General features: G+C 41.4%; 1 protein-coding gene across 2 annotated transcripts in view; it reads right to left on the bottom strand.

Moving 5' to 3' along the window:
- Positions 1-284: 284 nt before the first annotated feature.
- WNT9A (Wnt family member 9A) overlaps positions 285-24147 on the bottom strand; it is a 236632-nt gene continuing 212769 nt past the window's right edge. For both annotated transcript variants that reach the window (XM_075588024.1, XM_075588025.1), the window contains 2 exons: positions 20466-20728; positions 285-6541 (listed from right to left, as the gene is read on the bottom strand). In XM_075588024.1, coding sequence (XP_075444139.1) covers positions 6068-6541; positions 20466-20728 — 737 coding nt within the window. In that variant the 3' untranslated portion in view covers positions 285-6067. The remainder of the gene's footprint in view (positions 6542-20465; positions 20729-24147) is intronic.

The raw sequence follows: 24147 nt of genomic DNA on the forward strand, positions 1-24147 counted from the left end.
AACTCTGGCTGTGCTTCTTCTTCTTCTTTTTCTTTTTAATAAGAAATTAATTGTCATTAAAATGTTTTGCAAACCTCTAGTCAATATTCAAATTCGGTCAGTTACTCAAACAATTTATAAACAGAAAATGTTCACTCTAGAACGAAAAAAAAAATAATCTCTTCGCTGCCGTCACTGGAAATGTTAACATTTTTTGAACATTCCCCAAACCGTTTTATTCTATGTCTATGGGAATCCAAAATGAGGAAAAACACAAAGTATTTTACAAAATAATACACAATATAAACATTTCTTACGCCACATCTCTGTGCAGCTGTGTTGATGTATTCATTTTTAATTTGTATCAAAATATACTAGAATATATAACGACTCTGGGGGATTTTGTTTGTAACTGAATAACATTTTGCATAAATGTGTAATTTTGCTTACAACAGGAAATGGGGATTTGGGAAACACTCTGATTTATACAACAAGTATTCTGCATTTCTGTATTTGTGACCTTTAACCCACTGTACAGCAAGTCTTACCCAGAGTATTATTTAAAAAAAACACGTCTTAAGTGGACTGCAAAACGTAGCTAAACAATGAATTACAAGCTCATGACAAAGTGGAGGGATTTACAAACCTAATAGGGTCTCTATTGCATTTCAGTTTGGGAACATATAACAATGCATAGAAATAAGTTGCTTTGTTTCCATAAAACCAGAGATATAAAACAGAAGCATGTTCAAATACAACATACCAAGGCATGTGGGTGCATCAATTACATTGTGTATAAAACGTTTCTAGTACAAAAGTAGCAAACACTATCTCAGTTTGCAAGTATTACAACACGCAAGTACATTGAGATATTAAGGATACGAGGACACCGTGTACGGAAAAGACCATCTGTAAATCAGACTTTTGGAAGCCACGTCAGTCTGGCAAAACTTGATTCTTTCTATATTTGTGATTTATTCAATTCATTTAAAAACGTTACCTAGATACTATTGTACATAAACATTTGGCAGACACATTATTTCCCTCTGGAGGAGTGCATGTGAAGTGAACGTTTCTGCACAACATCTTATCTGCATATATTCCTTTAAATTGTCCAGTAAAAGATATCACAACTTGCAAATAATCTCAGACTATCTGCTCAATTTCTATCCCAACAGCGAAACAATGAGAACCCTGTGCAATTAAACCAAACACAATGGGTCTACTCTGCTTAATAAATCTGTGTCAATCATTTTCATTCTCCGTCCAGGAAAAGGCACATATGGAAATAATACAGGGTGGGCTGAAGTTATATGTGACATATTATCTCAGCAAGGAAACAGAGAACTCCGAAGCACAGTTCTCCTCAGTTGACAAGGTTAATATTACATCTCACCAACTTATTGTATCAGTGATACTGAACCTGTGCAGCTCAGCAATGCACCACAAAGCATCGTCTGGCTGGCACTTCTGGTAGAAATGGAATTTTGAACAGCAGTGCCAATTTTGGATAAGTGCTTAAAAAGTACTAGACACTAGGGCGCGGACTCCCTAAAACTCTGTAAAAGCAGGATAAATAATGCAACATTATCTACATCAGGCGCGGATGTTACGGCATACGTGCAAAAAAATAACGTCTGTACGAGAGCTCATTAACATAGCGAAGACGTCATGTTATTTCAGGATGATGGGATATTATCTTTAAATAACATGTCATTTTTTAAACTCTTGTCGTTACTCCCAGCAAGGTGATGAAATAGGGTTTTTGGAGGAGAGGGGAAATAACACTATTTTATTTCATTCATACCTAAACCCTGTGTTACTCAGCCAATAGGTCAGAAATAGGTCTTATGCTCAAATTTCAGTGTCTGGATGGGAGTAATGCAGATAAGACTTAAATAATGTAACGTTCTACTTTTACATAAACAAAGCTTTGAGTATAGAATTCCCGTGCAAGGGGTTTGTCTGTAAATAATTTCCCCCAACATCCTTTTTGTATAATGCTAAGCTTTTAATGGGACATTGACATTACGTTACTTTCTTTAGTGAGTACAGCGTTACCATTAACGTTTCGTTAACTGAGGTTGGGTTAACGTTAAATGGCGTTACAGAGGTTAGTGAGTGTGGGCCGCGGTTCTGGAACTAGGTACTGTTGATAGTCATTGGGACAACCAACTTACCATAAGTTAGAGTAGCAGCCCCTGAAAGCTGCTGGGTTCCAGTCACACACCTCATGACATCTAAGAATCTTCACTGGGAAACCCATGTATATACAGCATAGTATGGCCAAAAGAAAGCAGGACATTTTTAGCCTGCTATCCTGCGGCCTACAGTTTCCGGCTGATGGATGTAATATTCCGGTTGGGCTTTAGTTAATCTTCCCATTTTTAGGACATCGGGACCCATATTTACTAAGAGGTGCTATGTCATATGGCATAAAGGATCTTCTAGCATCAAGAGGTGCCTTATGGCTTAGCACTGCTTGGTAAATATGGGCCTCAATGACCTGAACTGAAACCCAAGAGGAACACGAGTGAATGGTCAATGCAGTGTCTCTCAGCAATTGAATGTGTTTTATAGCACGGCTTAGTAAATACGGCCTTATATATTCTATTCTGCAATAGGTTGCACTGCCAGGGTTCAGCTAGACTGGAAGGGTTAGACTAGATCTAAATGGCACATTTACATTTTTTACATTACATTTTTGCCAGTTCTCTCATGGCCAAAGATGCTCTTTGAATATCAAAGGCTGAGTACCACTGGTTACCTTTCATGCATGTGCCTTCTGCTATTTGATTTTATGTTCATTTTATTTATTTTTTTCATTTATATATACCACAGGAGGAAAAAAAAAAATATGTACAATATATAACAGGAAAAGCGATATATCTACATTGTCATAAATACATTTTTAAATACAGAAAGCATCCAGGCTTCAGTGCGTGAAATATAATACACAAATGAGCTCTTTCACTCAGTAGTTCATTCACTCTTTCCTCTTATCTACATGCTTTGCGTTTCACGGAACTATTGAAAATATGTGATTGAAAATACCATGTGCAAGCTTACTGTATCTGATTCAAACACCTTAACACAGGGGTTGTCAACTCCAGTCCTCAAGACCCCAAACAGGCAGGGGCGCAGCTATAGCCCGGGCAGCCCGTGCTCTTGGGAGGACCACTCTCTAGCGGCAGCGCATGCGCGATCTGCTTTTTACCTACTGGGACGATCGCGCATGCGCGGTAGAAAAAAGCCGATCCCACATGCACAGTAGATAAAAAGCCGATCGCGCATTCGCTGCTAAATAAAAAGATGTTGCCCGGGGACCCGCCCATGCCTTGCTACGCTATTGCCAACAGGTCCGGGTTGTAAGGCTATCCCTGCTTTAGCCCCAGTGGCTCAATCAGTGGCTCAGTCTCAGACTGAGCCATTGCTTGAGTCACCGGTGCTGAAGCTGGGATAGCCTTACAACCCTGACCTGTTGGTGGCCCTTGAGGACTGGAGTTGGGAACCCTGCCTTAACATGATTCTGGATATACACACAGACATGCATTTTCTCCATACTTATTGAAGGCACAAAATCTGTGTCCACTCAAAAACAAAATCCTCTACTTAACAAATGGATTACACAAGGACTTTGTGACAGTTATAATTGGACATAATACCACATTGAAACCATAATAAGTTCCTTCAAAATGCTTTAGAATAAATAAATGTTCATATATATATATAAATGTTTATATATATATAAATGTTTATATACATATATATATTTATATATATATATGTATATATATATATACATATATATATATATATATATACACATACATATATATACACACACTGAATACAGATCAGACCTTTAATGACCAGGCGGCGCTATATGCTTTATATAGTTATTAAATATCTATGAGTTTGCTCAATACTGTGGAGTCCTTGTGTCTAGTACTGAATATCGAGTCCTACTCTCATGCAGTCTCTAGAAATGGAATTTCCAGGTATGAAAGAGACCTCGGTGGAACAGTGGAACAGTGGAGTGTTTACATGTAACAATACGCAAGTTAAGTCTTTTGACCTTGGAAGTTTTACTGCTGGACTGGTTGACATGGAAAACCTTTGCTAATACACAGAATACACTATATGTAGTGGCTACGGTTAGAGCTGACACCCTTGGCTACCCTGTTTTGGGAGGGCATGGTCACCTTAAATCAGCAGTACTGAAACGAAAATGCAGCCCTTACATGATTGTGTAGGTTAGGTTGGGTGTACTTGAATCTTGATCTATTGCTGTTAGATGATGCTATTTTCAGGAATGCAGTGTTGTATATAAATATCCTATATAATGCAGACATATTCTCCCTGCACTCTTCCTCCCTAGGTCCTGATGACACTAAGGGGGGGGGGGCAGGGGGGAAGGAAATTCCCTAACCTCTGATGCGTGTTATCACATTAACTATTAACTACCATAAGCCGAATTGGAGGTTAGTAAATTCCAGTGTATGGCCCATATCTACCAAGCAGTGTTTTCTCTGCTAGAGGGGTCCCCACTGACAGCAAAGGGTTCAGTGGTCACTGAGACATTATAAATCGAGGAGGCCCATTAGGCTCAATCCTCACGTGAAATTAGTTTCACTGAGTATATGTATAAGTATATACATGTAGTTGACAGGCACATCAATCCACATCTAGAGATCTAATGAAAATAAGAACACATGGTGTGTACGGCTGCCTAAGTGACAGCCTGCCTGCATTTTGTCTTGAGTTAGAAGACGTTGCCCCTTCTCGGTGCCCAAAATCTAGTCAACTCCAGTAGCCTTGTCTGGGTGGTAAAAATAAAATAATCATGCAACATTTTAGTGTTATATCCATTGAAATTAAATGTTCTTGTCTAGTTCACAGCTTTTAAATGGCTAGGAATATGCTTTAGGTTTTTGTCGTTTTGTATTTTAAAATCCAAGATTTATGTAGCCGGTACGTGTGCTAAATGGTACCATAGTCTCTTATCTAGTGGTTTTCAGGATATTGTACAGTATGCTGAAAGGCTTAATGCTCCTATATTTGGGTTACAGTAAATGGAATGATGTCATAGGAGTATTTATCTTTACGGATTAGTCCACGTCCAAAAATGACAGCTTGCTTTTTATAAAGAGCTCTGAGTTTTAAGTTATTTTAACATTTACAGTAACTATAAAATGGATATTACGAATATACATAATGCAGATCCAGGTCATGAAGATAGGACTAAAAAAAAGTGTTGGTTTTCTTTTAGGTAACGTCTGCAGGGTTTGTTTTTAATCAAGGAAAAAGCAAAATATATAAGTCTATATATTTATACAATGAAAAATAAACTTTTCTAGTGGTTTTTTTAAGACAGTGATAGTGCTAAAAAAAAGGCATCTGAATTTGCTGAATCTGTTATCAAAAGACAACTGACTTTATAAGGTATGTTGGTCTTTGCTCGTCTACAACATGATATGAGCTCTGCAATTCAGCATTAATTAATTAAAACATTCTCTTAACAGTCTTAAGTACAAGACCAATGTTGCAATTGTTTTGTTTTTTTTAAATCCATTTACTGCAGAAGCGTCCCACAACAAATTGAATTGCAACACGTTGCAGGCTTCTCCAACATTAATCTCCTGCACCCAACTCATACAACGGGACTGGAGAGAATGCTGATACAAGAAGAGAATAGATCCCTTGCTCTCCAGTAATTCTAGTTACAGTTGTCTCAGTTCCAGCAAACGTTAATTTGTCTCCAGTCAAAGATCGAGGTGTAACTTAGATGTTAAACTGTGTCGTCATTATAGAACCTAAATGGTCAAAGAGGCTGGCAAGAGTTGAAAGGACTGTGAGATGGCCATATTAAAAGATGGCGCTGAATGTCCACTATCTACCCAGGCACTTATTAATTTCCCAGCTCAGCCTACGAAACAAAAACAGCAACACGGTTGGGTAACCTGTACCCTACAAAGTGCTTATGTCTTAATATAGCTTTAGATCCCATAATGTCAATCAAACCCTGTTTGTCCATATGCTGTGATGGTTTCCTGCTATAACACATCCATAGCCTGCACGCGTTGGGCTAATCTTTACAGGTGTAAACCTCCTCTCTTTGTGTGCACTGTTTACACTCCACGTAGCAGCACCAGCGAACCTGACACTGGCACGGTCTTGTTACCACCTTGCTCTGAGTGTTATGTCCCCTGCCACAGCAAATGCTTTCGCAGTTCTTGTCTTTGTAACACTTCCTCCCCGAAGTCCCAGGAGAATACTTGCTCATCCGACAAAAGCTTGGCGAGTCATCAATGTAAATGAGATCTGTAGTCCTTGGAATTTGGTCACTGTGGCCAGCAACAGGCTTTTTTGGTGGAGAAATGTCCCCTTCTCCTGTAGCTTCATTGGTAGTGCTTCCTACTTTGAGTGAAGTCTCATATTTTTGCTTTAGTTGTTTACCGATTTCATGGAAAGGAGACAGTTGTCTCCAACAGGTGCGAACTGTACAGGATCCCGACACTCCATGGCATTTGCAAGTGGTCTTAACACCAGCTTTTATTACCTGTAAAGTACACAAAAAAAAAACAAATTAACTATGAAATCACGTAGAAACAACTAGCTTGCATGTAGAATCTCATTTATATGTAGAAGTTTGCATTCATGGTTAAGAAATTGTCATTAATGGAAGGAAATAATGAAATAATGTAAAACAAATGCAGCATTGTTGGATCTTGACGTTTGGTAATCTTAGACTATAGTTCTACATTCACAGCTGTAAAATAATGCTACAGAAATACAACTCCTGGCCCAAAAAAAGGCACAGAAATAGATATAAGAAGGATGAGTAAAATGACTTTGTATATTGATTTAGCCCTTAAAAAAAAATTAAAAGGATATGTTTAGGTAAATGTAAATACCTCCAAAAGTGAAAGGAGAATCACTGATTAAAAAAAAAAGACATAATTATGAAAAATTGGCTGGATTCAGTCATCATCAACCTGAACTTTTATGCTGAACTCTATGCTTCCATTATGCAGATGGAACACTTTGAGAAAGTCAAATTAAATTGGTTGAAATATAGTAGGACAGGAAAGGTACCATCGCTCTGACCTCAGAAGTGAGACACTCAAATGTGAGATCCCATATCAGCTCCATATAACGTGCTTGTGTCCTTACATTTCTGTGCCTTACAACATTCACAAAGTTCTCTATATACAGCGGAGCTGAGAAAACGAATGAGTAAACATATTTCCTTAGTGAACTCCTTTCCTACCAGGAGGTCCTTGGAAATGCATTATGAGCCTCTCTCCTGCAAGTATTTCATTTGTCATGCTTGAATGACCAAAGAAAATGTGAATAAATATTTATTGACAGTTTCTTTATTACTTGGCTGTGAAAAATCCTGCATGAAGCAGGCAAAGCTGCATTCGGGCATGGAGTTCAGGTTGGGCTCTTGCCAAGCTTTGATTTTGCACAGACCGTTTCAGAAAAATACTAGACATATCAGTGACCTGGGCCAATGGTCACACTTCATTCCTGTGACAGCCAAGACCTTTCCAAATGCAATCCAATCGCATACAGTAGCACCCCAAGGAGGAATGACTGCTTAAACATGGAAATGATTTACTGTCCATGGTTATCAATTAGGCCAGGGAGACTGGAATCTATCAAACGCTTTGTGCCAAAGTCGCTATATTAGGTTGTAAAATTGGTCATGAGAGCCTAGAGAATAGACTTTTATACTGTAGTGGTCTGTTTCTTAAAATAAAATATATATATATCTTAGTTGCCATTTCATTATTGTCCCTAACCCTATTCAACCATCAAGCAAGATTTTCTCTCGAGAAAAGCAGTTTTATATATATATATATATATATATATATATATATATATATATATATATAGTTGTATATATACAAGCAGTACCTAAAGCAGAACTAAATACTAAACTAATACTCTCGAGAGTAAGATTTTCTCTCGAGAGTATTAGTTTAGTATTTAGTTCTGCTTTAGGAACTGCTTGTATATATACAACTATATATATATATATATAACTGCTTTTCTCGAGAGAAAATCTTGCTTGATGGTTGAATAGGGTTAGGGACAATAATGAAATGGCAACTAAGATATATATATATTTTATTTTAAGAAACAGACCACTACAGTATAAAAGTATAATATATATATATATATATGTACAAGCAGTGTACAAATATATATATATTTATATGCAGTGGTTGACAAATCACCAAAAAATCTACTCGCCACCTAGTACCAAACGTGTGCTGCTTGGGCCAATATTTACTCGCCCGGGGGTTAAATCCACTCGCCCGGGGCGAGCAAATGTATAGGTTTGTCGAACACTGTTTATATGTATATATATGTATGTATATATATATGTACAAGCAGTTCCTAAAGCACTAAATACTCTCGAGAAAATCTTGCTTGATGGTTGAATAGAGTTAGGGACAATAATGAAATGGCAACTAAGATATATATATATTTTATTTTATATATATTTTATATATTTATATTTATATATATTTTATATATATATATATTTTATATATATATATATATATATATAACTAAGATATATATATTTTATATATATCTGTATATATAAAGCAGAAAATAGCGGTGTTAGTCCAGTTGCAACGGAACGGAAAACATTTGAACTCAGAATGATAAGACTCTTTGACACCAAAACCAAAGGACTTAATGCGGATATGTGTTTTCTCACACCCGATCAAAATAGTTTTTAATTATCCTGCTTGCCTCTATTCTTATCCACACTTTCTCTTTTTATAAGTTATGGTGGGTAAAAAAAAGTGACAAAAACCCTCCACTGCAAAGCATATAGCAAATGGAAATATTACTGTATGCTCATAATGGTGAAAGGCGGGGTTGCTGACCTGTCTTAGACATGCAAATGAGCAAACAGTAATATTTCCATTTGCTATTTATATATACACATACACATTTTGACAGATGGAGTGTGTAGCTGTCCATGGCGTGATAGTTTTTTATAGACTGAGATACTTGCTGGTAAAAGTGACTGAATTTCTTCCTGGGTTTTAAAATTCCCTCTGTCACATGGGTCAATATGAAGCCGCAATGTCACCTATTGGCCTGCTTGATGCGGGAGATTTAAAACGCCATTTTGTTTCCCCTGGAGAGGACAAACGCTGGTACCTTCAAAGACAAGTACATGGGGAAACAGGGGGTCTGAAAAAAAGCTTTGGGGAGGACCCCAAGGTTTCCAACCTGCAAAAGTTAAAATGTGGGTAAAAAAAAAAGAAGCAAACAGCCAGGATTGTTGCCGAAACCAAGGCACGAATATGGCATTAAAATATACAGTTTAGTACTGTACTATGACAATTGTGCTGTTGTGCCAATTCCAGGCGCTTTAACTATAACACAGGGGTGCCAAACTCAGTCCTCAAGGCCCACCAAAAGGTCAAATTATAAGGATATCCCTGCGTCAGCCAGATGGCTCAATCAGTGTCCCAGTCCTTCTAATGGAGCCATCTGTGCTGAAGCAGGGATATACCTAAAACCTGGCCTGTTGGTGGCCCTTGAGGACTTGAGTTGGCCACCTACACAAACAGGTGTTCGAACACCTCCTTATTTATTTTTCTGTAGGCCTCAATAAACTAATTAAAATATGATTAAAACAATTAAGTCATTCTTAACAGTAACATTTGATAAAGTGTTGGTATTGTATATTCACATGGGAAGTCAAAGGGACTTATTCCCTAAACATCAACAGTAGCCATACCATTCCCTATAAAGCCACGGACATGAATGGTCTTACCCTCCGCAGTAGAGAGCTGATGACTGCACAGCTTTCTCCGTATTCAATACTCCTCCTTATGTATTTATCTGACGTACATCATTTAACCTCCTCACTTTTAAAGCTTTACACTCTTCTGCTCCTCCTTACATCTCAGCCCTAATTTCTCGCTTTACACCATCCCAACTCTTGCGTTCCACTCAAGGATGCCTTCTCTCTACCCCTTCTGTATCTAAGCCCTCTCCCGCTTTAAACCTTTCGCCCTGACTGCCCCGCACCTCTGGGAAGAACTTCCCCTCAATATCCGACAGGCACCCTCTCTATCCTCCTTTAAGACCCACCTTAAAACACACCTGCTTAAGGCTGCGGTCCCAGTGCTTTCTACAGCTCACGCCTCGGCGTGCGCTGTGCGTACATGCACCGCCCCTCGATGGGGCTGGGCCCAGTGCGCACGTTCGCGTGGAAGGTGCAGCCGCGCGGCACTACAAGATTTTTCAAAGACGCTGAAATTGAGTTTGCGACGGAGGCGTGGCCCCGCCCCCACCGTCGGTTCAGACAATGAGGGCGAACCAGCCGTGTGAGGTCATGGCCACGCCCCTGCAAACCCCCCACCACGCCCACTCCCGTCGTAAACTCTCCCTCCCTCCTAGGTCCGCAGATTGCGGTGCAGCAATGTGCACGCACCGCCCCCCCTGCCGGGCGCGCGTGCTATAGTGCTGACTGGGACCGCAGCTTAAGGAAGCATTTGAGTAGCTCCATGGCTGATACTTTACAGGTTACACCTCTTACATAAACCTTGGCCCCCTGCAGACGCGCTTACCAGAATGCCCTCCTACAGTCTCTGTACATTCTTCCTACCTACCAATTAGATTGTAAGCTCCTCGGAGCAGGGACTCCCCTTCCTAAATGTTACTTTTATGTCTGAAGCGCTCCTTCCCATTATGTGTTATTTATATTATTTGTTATCTATAAGATTGTCACGTGTATTACTGCTGTGAAGCGCTATGTACATTAATGGTACAATATAAATAAAGACATACATACATAACCTAAAATTATGTTATATACTCAAAGTGCTTGCCGTCTGAATAGCGTTTGAAAATTGTGTGGGCTTTTTTGTGTGACTTTATACACTTTTCACAAGACCTGAAAGATCACAAAAGAGCAGGAGTATGAGAGTATATGTGATCAGAGCTCCCAACAATGAACAATAGGTCATACTCGGTAGCTGGTTAATGCCCAGTGAAATCAGTTTAGACACTGTGCAAACATAATCCCACAGTGTGTAACTAGAACAGTAAGCACAGATTCCCATTCATTCCAAATGGGCACTCAAACTCTTCCATGGTCTTAAGCCAATTTTTGTGAATTGTCCAAAAGAGAAGAGCAGTTCAGGCTAGCAACACGGCTAACGAAAGACATTGATCTGAATTCCTGTACACCGAGCTGCAATTTTCTACGTCTTAACAGTTTCTTGGCCTCTGTTTTTATTGCGGCACTAGCTGACATGGCTATATTATTTTTTGGTGTAGATTCCTGCAAGATAATTTACTCGATAGTAATAATATTTTTTTCCCGTTAAAACTCTGACAATGAACACAGAGTTGTATATAGAACGTTGCAGTCACTACGAGTTCCTGCCCCAAAGATGTAACTTGTTTGGGGGGCTGAGGCACAGGGAGATAACGTGACTTGTCCCATGTTGGATGAAGATACTGGGATTCAAACTGGGTTCAGCTGCTTCACAGATAGTCCTTCAACCCAAGCCTAACATGCAGGAAAATGATTTTAAACAGAAGTCTACAATTGTCAAATATGAGAAAAATGACCTTTTGAGAATAATCATAAACCTGTCATATAACCCAGGGGTGCAGCAGAAGAGGACGAAAGAGGCATAGTTCTGTGGGGAAGATCATATGACCAGGCAGTCACTAGATACAATTGGTGCACTGCTCGAGAGAGGGCGGGGCTCAAAAGGGATGTGCCAGAGTCTGTTTCAGAAGAGGAAGGAGATGTGACAGTGTAAATGGTTGCTATAGAGACAAAAATGCTTGTCACATTATAATACATTAAAAATGTTATTGCTTTAAAAGAAATGCTCAAGTATTTTCTCATAGTATATATGATTTATATTAAAAAAAAACACATGTAGAATATTACTTGGTCTGCAGCTTTAAGAAATGTAATTGACAAGTTTCTTTCATCTGGAGCAGCTGCCGGCAGAACAAGTTTCAGTGCTTGAAACCACTTTCCTTTCATTGAATGCTTAGCCCCCCTTCTTATCCAAGTTTAAAAGTCAGAGCCAAGAGGGCAGAACTTTAAATGATAATGTCTATAAAAAGATGGTGCTTATTGTATATGCCATTTCCCGCAGAGAAGGGGAGCCTGGGATAAGGGGTAACTGTGGGAGCGCCAACTAAAACATACTTTAGATACACATTATTGTATATTAGGTACCACCTGACAAACCTTCCCCTCAATGAGCATTCATCTTTTAATTGTGAGGGTGGCCCTTCTCATCTGATTTGCTTTACGGCTTAGTGACAAGGAGGCAGAAGACACTGCAGAACCGAGCAGCCTATTCCTAAACCTTTGGCAAAGACAGCCAATCGATCGATGCAAACATCTGGTTGATCATTAAGACCAACCAGAAAACATACCAAGCAGCAGTTTTTTTCCCCTCCAAATCAGGATTTAATCTCTGATCCTGGCTAGGGCCTGAGAATAACACATTACAGAGACGCACAATAAGACTTTCACTAACACATGTGTACACAGAACAAAGTGTTCACACCAGAGCACAAACACACCCACTGCAGTGCTTAATCTACTATACCGTGTGTACCGACAACTATCTTATTTGCCTTTAATTGCTTACTGTAGATAGCGCTGTCTAATTCTTTAGATATTGCAACATATTTACAGAAAAGGATATCTCTCTCTCTCTCTCTCTCTCTCGTCTCCCATTAGAAAAACAGTTCTGGTGCTTCATCGGCCATCTATTTAACATATCTCAAAATCATTCCTGTCCTTTAGAATCATACTGACGATGACCGTGTTCTTGTGTTGCGCTCCCTGACCCCTGACTTTCAGGTCGTTATGCTACAAACCATTTTCAACTCTGGTTTGTAGCCAAGAGCTTCTTATCTTTCCGGCTGTGCACAATGTCCCCATCTGAGGTCTAAAGAAATATAGAAATACATTGAAACTCATAAGCCCTTTATCCCTTGTACCCAATTTTCCAACTCTATCGGTGCATGAAATGTCTGTGAATTCACTGTATAACCCTGTTCTTTTAATGTAACCATGTATTTTTTATAACTCTGTGCCCAGGACATACTTGAAAACGAGAGGTAACTCTCAATGTATTACTTCCTGGGGACACATTTTTATAAATAAATAAAATATATCATTTCAACATTTGGCTTTCAGTAGTCTCACCAAAATTATTCCTTGTGGTTTCACCCCTGGACAAAAATCACACAGAGGGTAAGAGGCCCAAGTGGCATGTCAAAAGTGGGGACACCTACACTTAAAAGAATGACAATAACAAAATCACTGGGCCATGTCTACCAAGTCATTTACTTTGTATTGGTAATCATTCCATTTGAACTCATTCGGTGCTTGAGAGTGAATGCCCCTTCAGCCAAAGAGGTAATATTTACTTAAACAGAGCTATTCCACTAAGCCCAGCAAAGCCCTTTTCCAGGGCTCAAAGGGTGCATGGTTACTTCCCTTACCCAGGCTAAAAATCAGCTGTGTTTCGGGTTTCTCCCCACGAATATAATTAGCAGAACAGCTCCCTCCCCCGTCATTAGTCTGGTAAGTAAAGAGCACATTCTTCGGCACATCAGCATGCAGTGCACTCAGAGGAGGGGGAATGAAATAATACATTACAGAGATGGTACAATGCCATTCCTCTCTGGGTAACCGCATATCCTTTCATGGTGCCCCTCAGATTCGTACGACATGCTTGACCAGGCGCACCTCAGAGAAGGTCGACCCTCTGGGGATTAAGAAACTTAGCAACCATCCTGAATGCTAGTTTGAAAGTCATGCTTAATGATACTTTGCTGAGAAACATGTACCAATTTAATTAAAACATCACTTACTCAAGCGAAGTGGAACGAACTTTACCAGTTTTAACAGCTTCACTGCTGGAAGGGACTGTTCTGCTTTACTCTACGAGAACATCCATACTTTTCATTTATTGGAGCCACATCAGATAATAAAGAGAGAAGCCGTAGTCACTGCAGTCTCAAGAAACACATTTCCAACCAGAAATGTGAAAATCGAACATCTTTTTCAAAATAAGAATGGCTTCACTAACCTACAGGTAGTCAATCCATTTTTCTAATTGTTGGGACATTTAAAACAACTAATCTCTGTGTTTTTCTAATCCAAATTTAGGAAACCTACGTATGTGGCTTTTCCAAGTTTAAATCCATCTACTGTGGTAGAGTTCACCACCTCTGCTGAGACGCAGGTTTATGAGTCTGCTGTCCTTCAAGCCAAGCTTCTCACTCTCCACCCTCACAGCATGACCTCTTGTTCTTGTATTTTCACTGACAAATTGGACTTTGTTGACCACATTTAGCCATTAAAACATGTCTAGGAGCCACTATATCCTTCCTGAACCTCCTTTCTTCCAGGATGTACAGAACATGTTGATGTCGCTCCACCTTTCCTGATAAGACGTATTTCATTATTTCTTCTTGAAGCCGCTGTTCTACCTACTCTGACACTTCTCAGACATGGTAGCTTCACAGATGACAACCTCTTAACACAGTGATTCACTTCAGAGTGAGATCTCTGATTATAGAGGTTGATACCATTGCAGTCTCATTATTCAGCAACTGTTGTGTGTACGAGGGAGTTTCTGATCTTCAGTAGGATGGTAAAACAATGGAAATATGTGTGGATAACAGAAGGTGTAAGTGGATGGCTTGCCGAAGGCAAACCTTTTAATGGGTCCAATTTACTAAGGGTTACGTGGATGATAGTAAGTATGACTGCTACAGTCCCGGTGAGTTAGAAGAAATGCATCAGAATCAGCAGAACTCCAATGCCAAGTACAAACTATATAGATACAGATAAAAAAAAAAACTATATTGTTTGGTTCATAGGCACATGGGTCTATGTATTGAGGTAGAGAAAAGTTTTCAAACTATCGCAGTATTTTTGCTCATTTTTGGTGTCCGCAAATAAATAGTTGCTCACACCCAGTCCACTTGTAGCGAAAAACATCTGAACAGCAGGAGAAAAAGAAGTCAATAAATAAGCTTTATTTATTTACTAACCTTACCACTACCCTAAACCTGCTGTATAAACAGACGGATCGATTTCTTTATTTTCCTCTCCTGCTTGTTAATTCCATGTATGGAAAATCTTGTATGGACTGTAAACAAAAAATAAATAAATGTTGCAAATCTAGAAGTATGGTTTTGGGCAGGGACTGGGTGTTTATATATATATATATATATATATATACATATTTCTCTTATGCACATCAATTGTCGTATTGACTTAGACAGAACGTTGTTAGATTTCACTTTTCTAATGCAATTTCTTGTAATTCATTCACTTAATGATATAGAATTCTATTAGATTCGCTTTTGAAGTTGCAATTGCTTCACGCGTCCTTTTTTCACATCACATTCTCATGTAAGCTCTCTTCCTTAGTATAACAGTCACTTTATCTAATTCACACTATTTCTGGCGCTATTCTACTGTATATCATTTTCTGATATATATATATATACAGTATATATATATATATACACACACACACATACATAACTGCTTTCCCTACTTGTACAGACTTCAAAGTCTACACACGCTTTTCAATATAGGCAGCTGACTACCAGGGCAAGTCCTCATAAGCAGGGAATTTAATAAGTGTAGCTAGCGCTGGCTAGATTTGGCTATCAGTCTGCCCTCCTCCTGTGCAGTAATACCTGGTAAGGGCAGGTTTGACAGGAATAATCATGGGTTTTCCCAACACACTTGCAGCTCAGTGAGTCAGAGAAGGTAGTGCAATCAGGCCTGCTGTCCAATCAGGGACAGGGGGCTGGTTCTTACTGGAAATGACTTAATGAGCTGTACTTCCTGATTTAGATCAGTTGGTCTCTACCCTTGAGAGAAACAGGTTTACCCTATCCAAGCCGTCAGGGCTCTGACAGACTTGAGACCCTCCCTCCGGGGAGAGATGGGAAACCATTCCTATTACTCTACCAGGGAGTAAGGGAAGAGTTGGGACTGCTCTCAGAGCACGTAGGCTGGTAGTGAAGTCCAGGGACATCCTGAGGGTGAGAGACCGTACTACTGCTGCTGCTGCTGTGTGAAGGAAGTGTTTGCTGGAATAAGAATAAAAGCCATCTGTTCTATTATACCCCTTGCCTGAGAGTGAAGTCTGTTGGGAGGAGGGGGAAGATATTCATCTGCAGAGACTTCTCCCCATACACCTGGGGGCTGCACGAGATGGAGGCACTGCACCTGTGAGTACGATTCGGGCAAGACCCCAGAAGCCTGTCCTGTCATTCCCTTTTGAACCCAAGTGACTTAGAACGGCGCTGAACAACAGTGATAGTGAAAAATATAGTGAAAAATATATATATAGTGGATTGTAAGGTGAAACGGAAATGATTCTCAACCTTCACAGGGAATGTGTACAGATTCCCTTATAGACAATATGGTATCCAGGGTAGGAAGGGAGCGATGGTTTCAGGAACACCCCAAAATTTTGGGGTGTTCCTGAAACCATCGCTCCCTTCCTACCCTGGATACCATACTGTCATTCCCTTTTAACACCATGCGGGAGACTCAGGGATCCTCTTACCAGCAGCTTTGCACCACACTAAGCCATGTAACCAGAGTAGCATTTCCCCAAGAGACCCTATGTGAGATTGGGGGGGGGTGGCAACAGGGTTACATAAGTAAACTTTATTTATTATTTAAATAACCCCAACATTATCCATACAACAGAAAGGTGTAAACACTTGAACAGAAAAACTGTATGTACAGAAAATGACATACATGGTTTTGTGTACATGTGACTTTAACATCTGAAAAAAATGCCTCACGATGCCATTGCATGCTTCTCCGAGCTCTAATCTCTTTATTGCGTGTCCTGGTGTACCGTAACCGTGGCCACCAGAGGCAGAAACGAACTTGTTCAGGGGGTAAGGTAAGACTGTCTAGGAATGTCAAGGACGTTGAAGTGACAGAACAAGTGTCAGCTCTTTCAGACTTTAGAGGACATACTGTAAATGTGACCATCAGTTATATAACGTAACCCCCCACTGGGGAAACCACCAACACAGTGGCTCAAACAAAGAGGTAGACATACAGTATTTTAAATCAATTCGACATAGATCTTAAAATGCGAGTTCAACGGTAGAGAAAAACTCATCTGAAATGAGAAACGCTCATCCAATGAATGGTAGATCTTAAAAGCATTTCCGAATCCTGGAACGGAGCTTTAATATTCTCCTCCTCTCAATAATGACTCACAAAATGATCGCCAGTGAGAAAGGGTAAGTGCTTAATCACAAGCGAGGAGCTTCCATTTCATTGCCAGCAATGGGACGTTTCCCTCTCCGAATAAGCAGTGGGATAGCCAGGGGTTTATTTGGCAATAGAGAGGAAATTGTTTTTTTTTTTTTAATAAGTGGTCCTTTCAGGTCTCAGGCTTCTCAATAAAGAGGACTCTGGAGAGGTTCTTAGTCTAATTACCTCATACTCATGCCAGACAATCTTGCCCTTTCATTAGCAATTGCAGTCATATTGAAAGCACTTAGCAAGACACAATAGGCTGGGCTGGCTGGGTGATGATTTCATCATCTGTGTTGTGGTTGGGGAAACTTTCAGCGAGACTAATTATAATGGGAACATTTGGCGATTTCATGACTCTGAAGATTAGTAATACAGTATACTGCATGATAACAGCTGACTTACAATAGTGTGTTCCACACCACAGAGTCATATGCTATTCTTTGTGAAAACGTAGATACTTTTTCTTGTACGAACCTAAGAATTATAATGAGATGTACTGTACACACACTTTTGACACCCCACGGGTACTTCTAAAGCACAGGTCTGTGAAGATGGATCTGATAGAGGTTCCTGTATTTGTATCATGTTTAGCACAGTCCAACAAATGGCTTCACAGCCCACAACTGATCAAATTCTCTCAAACATCATTCTTTATTTATATATATGCTACAAATAACATCAAATATTATCTGGCATTTATTATCTAATCATCCAATTCAAAAGATGCGCACGTATGGATAGCTTCTGTTATCGCCTTCTTATAAGGCTGTTATAACATAGAATCATACAATTTACTATTAAGAAAGTCTACACATTTGGTAAAACCCAATACCCCAATTTTTTGCAAAAGCCCCTTGTACTTCTACACCACATGCATTGAAATGCTTCTCTATCTTTTCTAATTCATTACTTGTGAAAATATAATTATTGTGTCATCTTTTTACTTTTTCATGTGACTAATGAAGGTAAAAAAATAATAGACACGTGTGGTCTTGGTAGCTCCTGCAAACCATCCATGACGAAATGTCATGTTCCTCGTTATAAAGTAAGTTCAAGGTCGATTCAACAGTAGAATTAGATTTGTTCCATTTCACATGGAACACATTTTCACCAATATATTACAGACAGATGCAAACAATATTAGGCAAAATATATTATACTTGTAAGCCCCCCTCTAATTAGTTACTAGTATGGTTAGCGTGTACCGGGCTCCACCCTGTGTTGTCATGGGACCATCACAGAGAGCATGTAATAAGGGGAGGAGAAAGATTGAGAAGGTTATTTTCCAGGAGGACAAGACTTGAGGAGCCTAGGGGAGAGTCGTAAGTAATGTTTATAAAGTAAAAGAACAGACCAGGCCCCTCTAAGTATCCGATAAGAAGATTAAGGGAGTCCAATATAAACTTTGAAGTATGCAAACGGCATGCCACAGAGGGTCTCAGTAATGAGGACTCCTGGTTGCCGGCGGATCGGCTCTAACCGCGAATCTGTATTAACAGTCCTCTCTGGCAGCAGGGAAGTGGCAGTTCCCACACCAACAAAAGGTTTTATGGTCCTCAGTGGGACTAACATTACTGGGATAATACAGAGAGGTACCCCGAACAGAAGAACAAGGGGGGCCCGGGTCTCAGAACAGTTAAGCAACTTAGAGATATACCTCCCTCTAAGTGTTACGAGGCATTCATGGAAGCGCATAAAGCAACGATAACAATAAAGAAATAAAGAGACATTACAACGCTGTATAAAGTATGGTGTCCGTGCCTGGGGACCTGAATAAAAGACTGTTGTAAGACAGAACGTCCTGGCGCCCATTATTCTACAACCTCTCCACCTCATCTCCCAGCCACCTAAATCAGCCCCTGAGTCAAGCTAACCAATGCAGAGTAGTCATACACACACTAACACCGATGTAATATCCCTAGAAGTCAGACAGGGAGGGTACATTATATTATAAAGAAGAGCTTAGTGTGGTTTGAAAGAAGAAACCATCACTAGAAAAAAAGTATATTGTGTCACAATGTGTGTACCTCTTTTAAGTCATATTTTTTCCATTGGCATTAGAAGAATCAAGAACTGCAATGTGCCTCAGTACTCATATACAAGATGTAAACTAGCAGATCCCAACCTTATTTTGTTCTGCACCACCATATTAAAAGAACATAACTTTTCAGGTTTATTTTGTATATCTGTACCAAATCTATACTATATTTACATGTAGTAGAATTACTTGCAAAACAAAGCTTGTTTTTCTATAACTCCTTCAATAACGAGCAGAACCAAATGTTGTTTGAGTAGAACTATATAGGACACGTAGCCAATAATGATACTTGGACCACAAGCTGGGATCCCCTGCTGAAAGCTCTAAGGGGGTTATTCAAGTAAGAGAAGTTTCTCATTGCCAAAACACTCGGTTTGACGTGGTCATAAGTAGTGGATTAAAACAGGCAAAAGATACGTATTCTCTATTGCAAATCGCATTGTTTAAACTGTGTCTATTCAAAGTGACACAGTCCTTTTGAAGCGGAATGACCTGAGTTGGTTCTAACTCCACCCGGAGTTTGACATATGGGTTTTTTGTAAGATATGGGTTTTGCTCTGTCTCAGCAACACTGATATTTCAGGCTCCGGATGGCACTCGCAATAACAACCAATCTCGCCACTTTGAAGGAGAGAATAAAAAAGCAAGTTATAAGAAGCGGTTTTGCATTTTGCATGTAACAGAATTCAGCTAGTTATCCAAAAAATGTGAGTTTGAACCTTTTTGGTCATTCTGCCCAGATTCGCACAGCCGGGAATTAAACCTCTTCTAAAAAAGCCTTTCCTGCCCGGTTTGGACATGCGGGAAGGGCTTACAGAATCGCAAACCATACCAATCTCATCGGAAAGGGTTTTTAGACACGGATTGACACAACTCGCAGTTACTAGAATATCCCCCTTTGTTGGTACAATAAAGAATATTATGCAACCTTTTCATCCAGGACATACTTGAAAACGAGAGGTAACTCTCAATGTATTACTTCCTGGTAAAACATTTTATAAATAAATAAATCCATTCATTTTCTTGCTTGTAATTTTTCATCTCAATCTGTTTGGAGGGTGAACATTTTCTATATATAAAAAAAAAAAAGAGGCTCACCTTTATTCCCACGTTGGTGTTATGCAAGTCCACTCGTGCTCGAAGGTCCTTGTTGGACTTCTTCCCAAGAAACTCCTTGACAAACTTGTTGCTGTACTTCAGGTTGTCTCCACAGCCTCCCCACTGCCAAGCCTCCCTGTTCTCCAAGTCAGGAGCCTCGTCACACGTACAGCGTTCCATGCGCCCAGCACTGCATGCTTTTGCCATGGCATGGGTGAGTCCCGCTGAGGAGATAGCATAAAGGAATGCAGTTTCCTTAAAACCTGAAGGGAGGGGGGAAAAAACAACCAAAACAAAAGGAATTATTTACTTTGGCATTTCAAGGACCCGATGACCGCTCCTTTCCTCCGTATATTCATAAAACACATTAGACAAAACATATACGGTAGGTACAGACTTCTGGACAAAACCTTAAACTCTGAGGAAGTGAAACGCAAGGTCATTAAATGCATCAGAGGGCTGGTTCACCTGCCCTCCCATAAATAATATTTATTGTTACAGGACGTTTTGGTCCCCTTCAGAGCCTTCTACACATTGGTACATTGACTTGACTTGATTTTCCCCTATAAGGGACCAAAACGGAGAGTCTTGAGTTAATAAATGATTATTATGTTTTACTTACTACACTTTGGGGGTTACTCATTTAAGTTAGATAGTGCCGATTGGGCAGCGACCCAACTAAAACTTCTATAAACTTAAATGGGAGTTTTCGTACACTAGTGCCTGATCGGCACCATCACACTTGAATTAATAACCCTATTAGTCAGTGTTGAACTGGATTTGTATCTACGTTATGGGATGGAAGTTCTCTGGCGCCAACTCTCGTTTTACTGGCAGATCAATGTGCTGCAGGGACTTTGGGCAGTGAAGGGGTTAAATGTTTTTCTCTTGGCTGAGTAAAATGCAAGTAACTTTCTAATTACTGGGGTTTTTTACATTTAATGCAGGAAAGCCAGAGACAAGATGATCTGTTGATCCAAAAGATGGAGGGGCGGGGGTGGGAAATTGATGGAGAGAAGCGTCCAACTTGATGCACCCTATCATAGTACGAGAGTCTTAAGCCGTGATCATACCAGAAATCGCGCACGACGGCGCACAGCTTCAAAACAATAAAATGCAATGAAAGCGAACATACCAATCGCGACAGAAGCTGCAATGTGCTGCATAGCTTCTGTCTCATGAAGAGATTTGAGACTTTGTTTTCCACAAGTGACGGATGCATCGTGTGATTTGCACGGCCAATCACAGTGCATCTTAAACAAACCTATCACACACACATATACACACACACATATACATATTATATACACACACACACATATCTATATATAAAAGTGAAAAAATGTTTGTCTGTCAGTTTGTGCCCCTTGTGATTGGCTGGCGGACGGCCACAGCTCATTGGCCTGCGGGGTGGGCTGACGTCACGGCCACGCCTAAGCAGGGCGTGACAGTCACACCACCCTCACACCGCCTGCGCCTCAGCACACCGCCGCCACCTGCAGTGAGCCGGGAACCAGCCCCCCCGCCCGCGGCCGCCACCCCCAGTGAGCCTGAAGCCAGCCTGCCCGCCCCCGCAGCGCACCGCCGCCACCCTCAATGCCTGTGAACAACCTCCCGCCTCCCCCTCTCATGCACCCCCTCTCCTGCAACCCCCCTGGAGCCGGCGCCGACAACCAACCCGCCGCCGTCACCCCCGCCGGGAACCAGCCCGCCCGCCCCCGCAGCGCACCACACTGCCTCCACCACTCCCGTGCCTGTGAACATCCTCCCGCCTCCCCCCTCCGCCCCACAGTGCACCGCCGCTACCGCAGCGCACTGCCGACGCCCACGCACCCCCACTGCCTGTCATCGGGCGGGGCAGCTGTGAACGGGGGGAAACGGAGATCTGCACAGGGGGGCTGGTGCTCTGAACGGGGGGGGGCGCATTACTGTGAAGGGGGTGAAACGCCGGACACAAGACATGGGGGGGAACAGAGGGGAAGTGGGAGACAGAGAGAGGAATGGGGAGAGATACAGAGAGGGGGAGCGGAGAAAGAGGGTGGGAACGGAGAGAGACAGGGGAAGCAGAGAGAGGGGGGAACACAGAGAGACAGTGGGGAGCAGGGAGAGGGGTAGCGGCCCCCCACTAAGCCGGCGGAACGGGAGGGGGTGGCGGCGCTGTGCACGGGGGGCCGCATTAATGTGAAGGGGGAAACACCTGAGAAAAGAGAGAGTGGGGGAGAGAGGGGAAGTGGGACATAGAGAGAGGAATGGGGACAGACACAGAGAAGGGGGAATGGAGAGAGAGGGGGGATGCGGAGAGAGTGGGGCGAGCGGAGAGGGGGGAGCGGAGAAAGAGACATTGGGAGCGGAGAGAGGGGGGGAGCGGAGAGAGAGTGGGGAGCGGAGAAAGAGAGGGGGAGCAGACAAAGAGACAGGGGGAGCGGAGAGAGGGGGGAGCAGAGAAAGAGACAGGGGGAGTGGACAAAGAGACAGGGGGAGCGGGCAAAGAGATAGGAGGAACGGACAAAGAGACAGGGGGAGCGGGCAAAGAGACAGGGGGAGCGGACAAAGAGACAGAGGGAGCGGACAAAGAGACAGGGGAAGCGGACAAAGAGACAGGGGGAGCGGGAAAATTACATCCCGGGCAACGCCGTGTCGATCAGCTAGTATATTATATACACACACACATCTAATATATCTATATCTATAGAGAGAGAGAGAGAGAAATGATCTAGCCATGTCTCCCTGCAGTAGTGCTACAAATCGCTTCTACATGTACGTCGCTACGATGACGTCACCAGATCGCTCTGCAGCTTTTAGCATACAGATGTAGTCAATCTTACTATCCCCAGCACCGCAGCCGAAAAAGCAGTATCTGCCCCAATGGCGCTGCGGGGGAATCCACGCTTCCGGTTCGGACTCCCCGCAGCGTTAATCTGTTTGTGCTGCAATCGTTGAGGCAACACAAGCAGTACGTCTTGCTACATCTGCAGCTGAGAAACACCCAGGGGGTCTGCGGAACAGAACCACATTCCTTTCAGATCTGGGGACCCCTACTGGGTCCTACTGACCCGCGCGCCACTTGAGATTGAAAGCCCAATATACATTTTCTGGCAGTAAACGGCTCGTTTCGGTTCAATCTAAAAACTTTTTATCCAAAGATACCCGCACATATTCAAAATGCTGGGGATTTCTGGAGACAATTAGGATACATGGCAGCATCTGTCAAATGTTTGGAAGTAGCCTTACTGGGTGTATTTTGGCAGATGTATTTAATAATGGCAAACATTGATATGCTTCACGAATCTGCCCTTCCCTAATGGTTGAGGAATGCTCCAGCGGTGTGGAGGGTTACACGCAATTCCTACGCTATTCATACTAAGCAAATTCAGATTATCACTAGCAGTTATCAGATTTAACAGCAAATACTTTAAGTAAATAGCCTATCGCCACATTGACTGAATTAACCCATTTTCTGAAGGAGGGGCTGTACAATGATTGTAAAGCAAGGCCCTTCACTAGAGAATGTAATAGGGTAAGAAGGTACAGTATAGCACACACAACCGACCTTTAAAGTCCCCAGTCCATGTTACCTGACTCAAAAATTACTCATTTTTATTTGGTGCTTTTTGAAACAACAAAAGACAGAAAAGCCCAATGCTACATCCAATATGACAAGTGTCAAAAGGAGTTCCACTGA

This window comes from Ascaphus truei, chromosome 2, assembly GCF_040206685.1.
Source record: "Ascaphus truei isolate aAscTru1 chromosome 2, aAscTru1.hap1, whole genome shotgun sequence".
NCBI classification, from domain to species: Eukaryota; Metazoa; Chordata; class Amphibia; order Anura; family Ascaphidae; genus Ascaphus; species Ascaphus truei.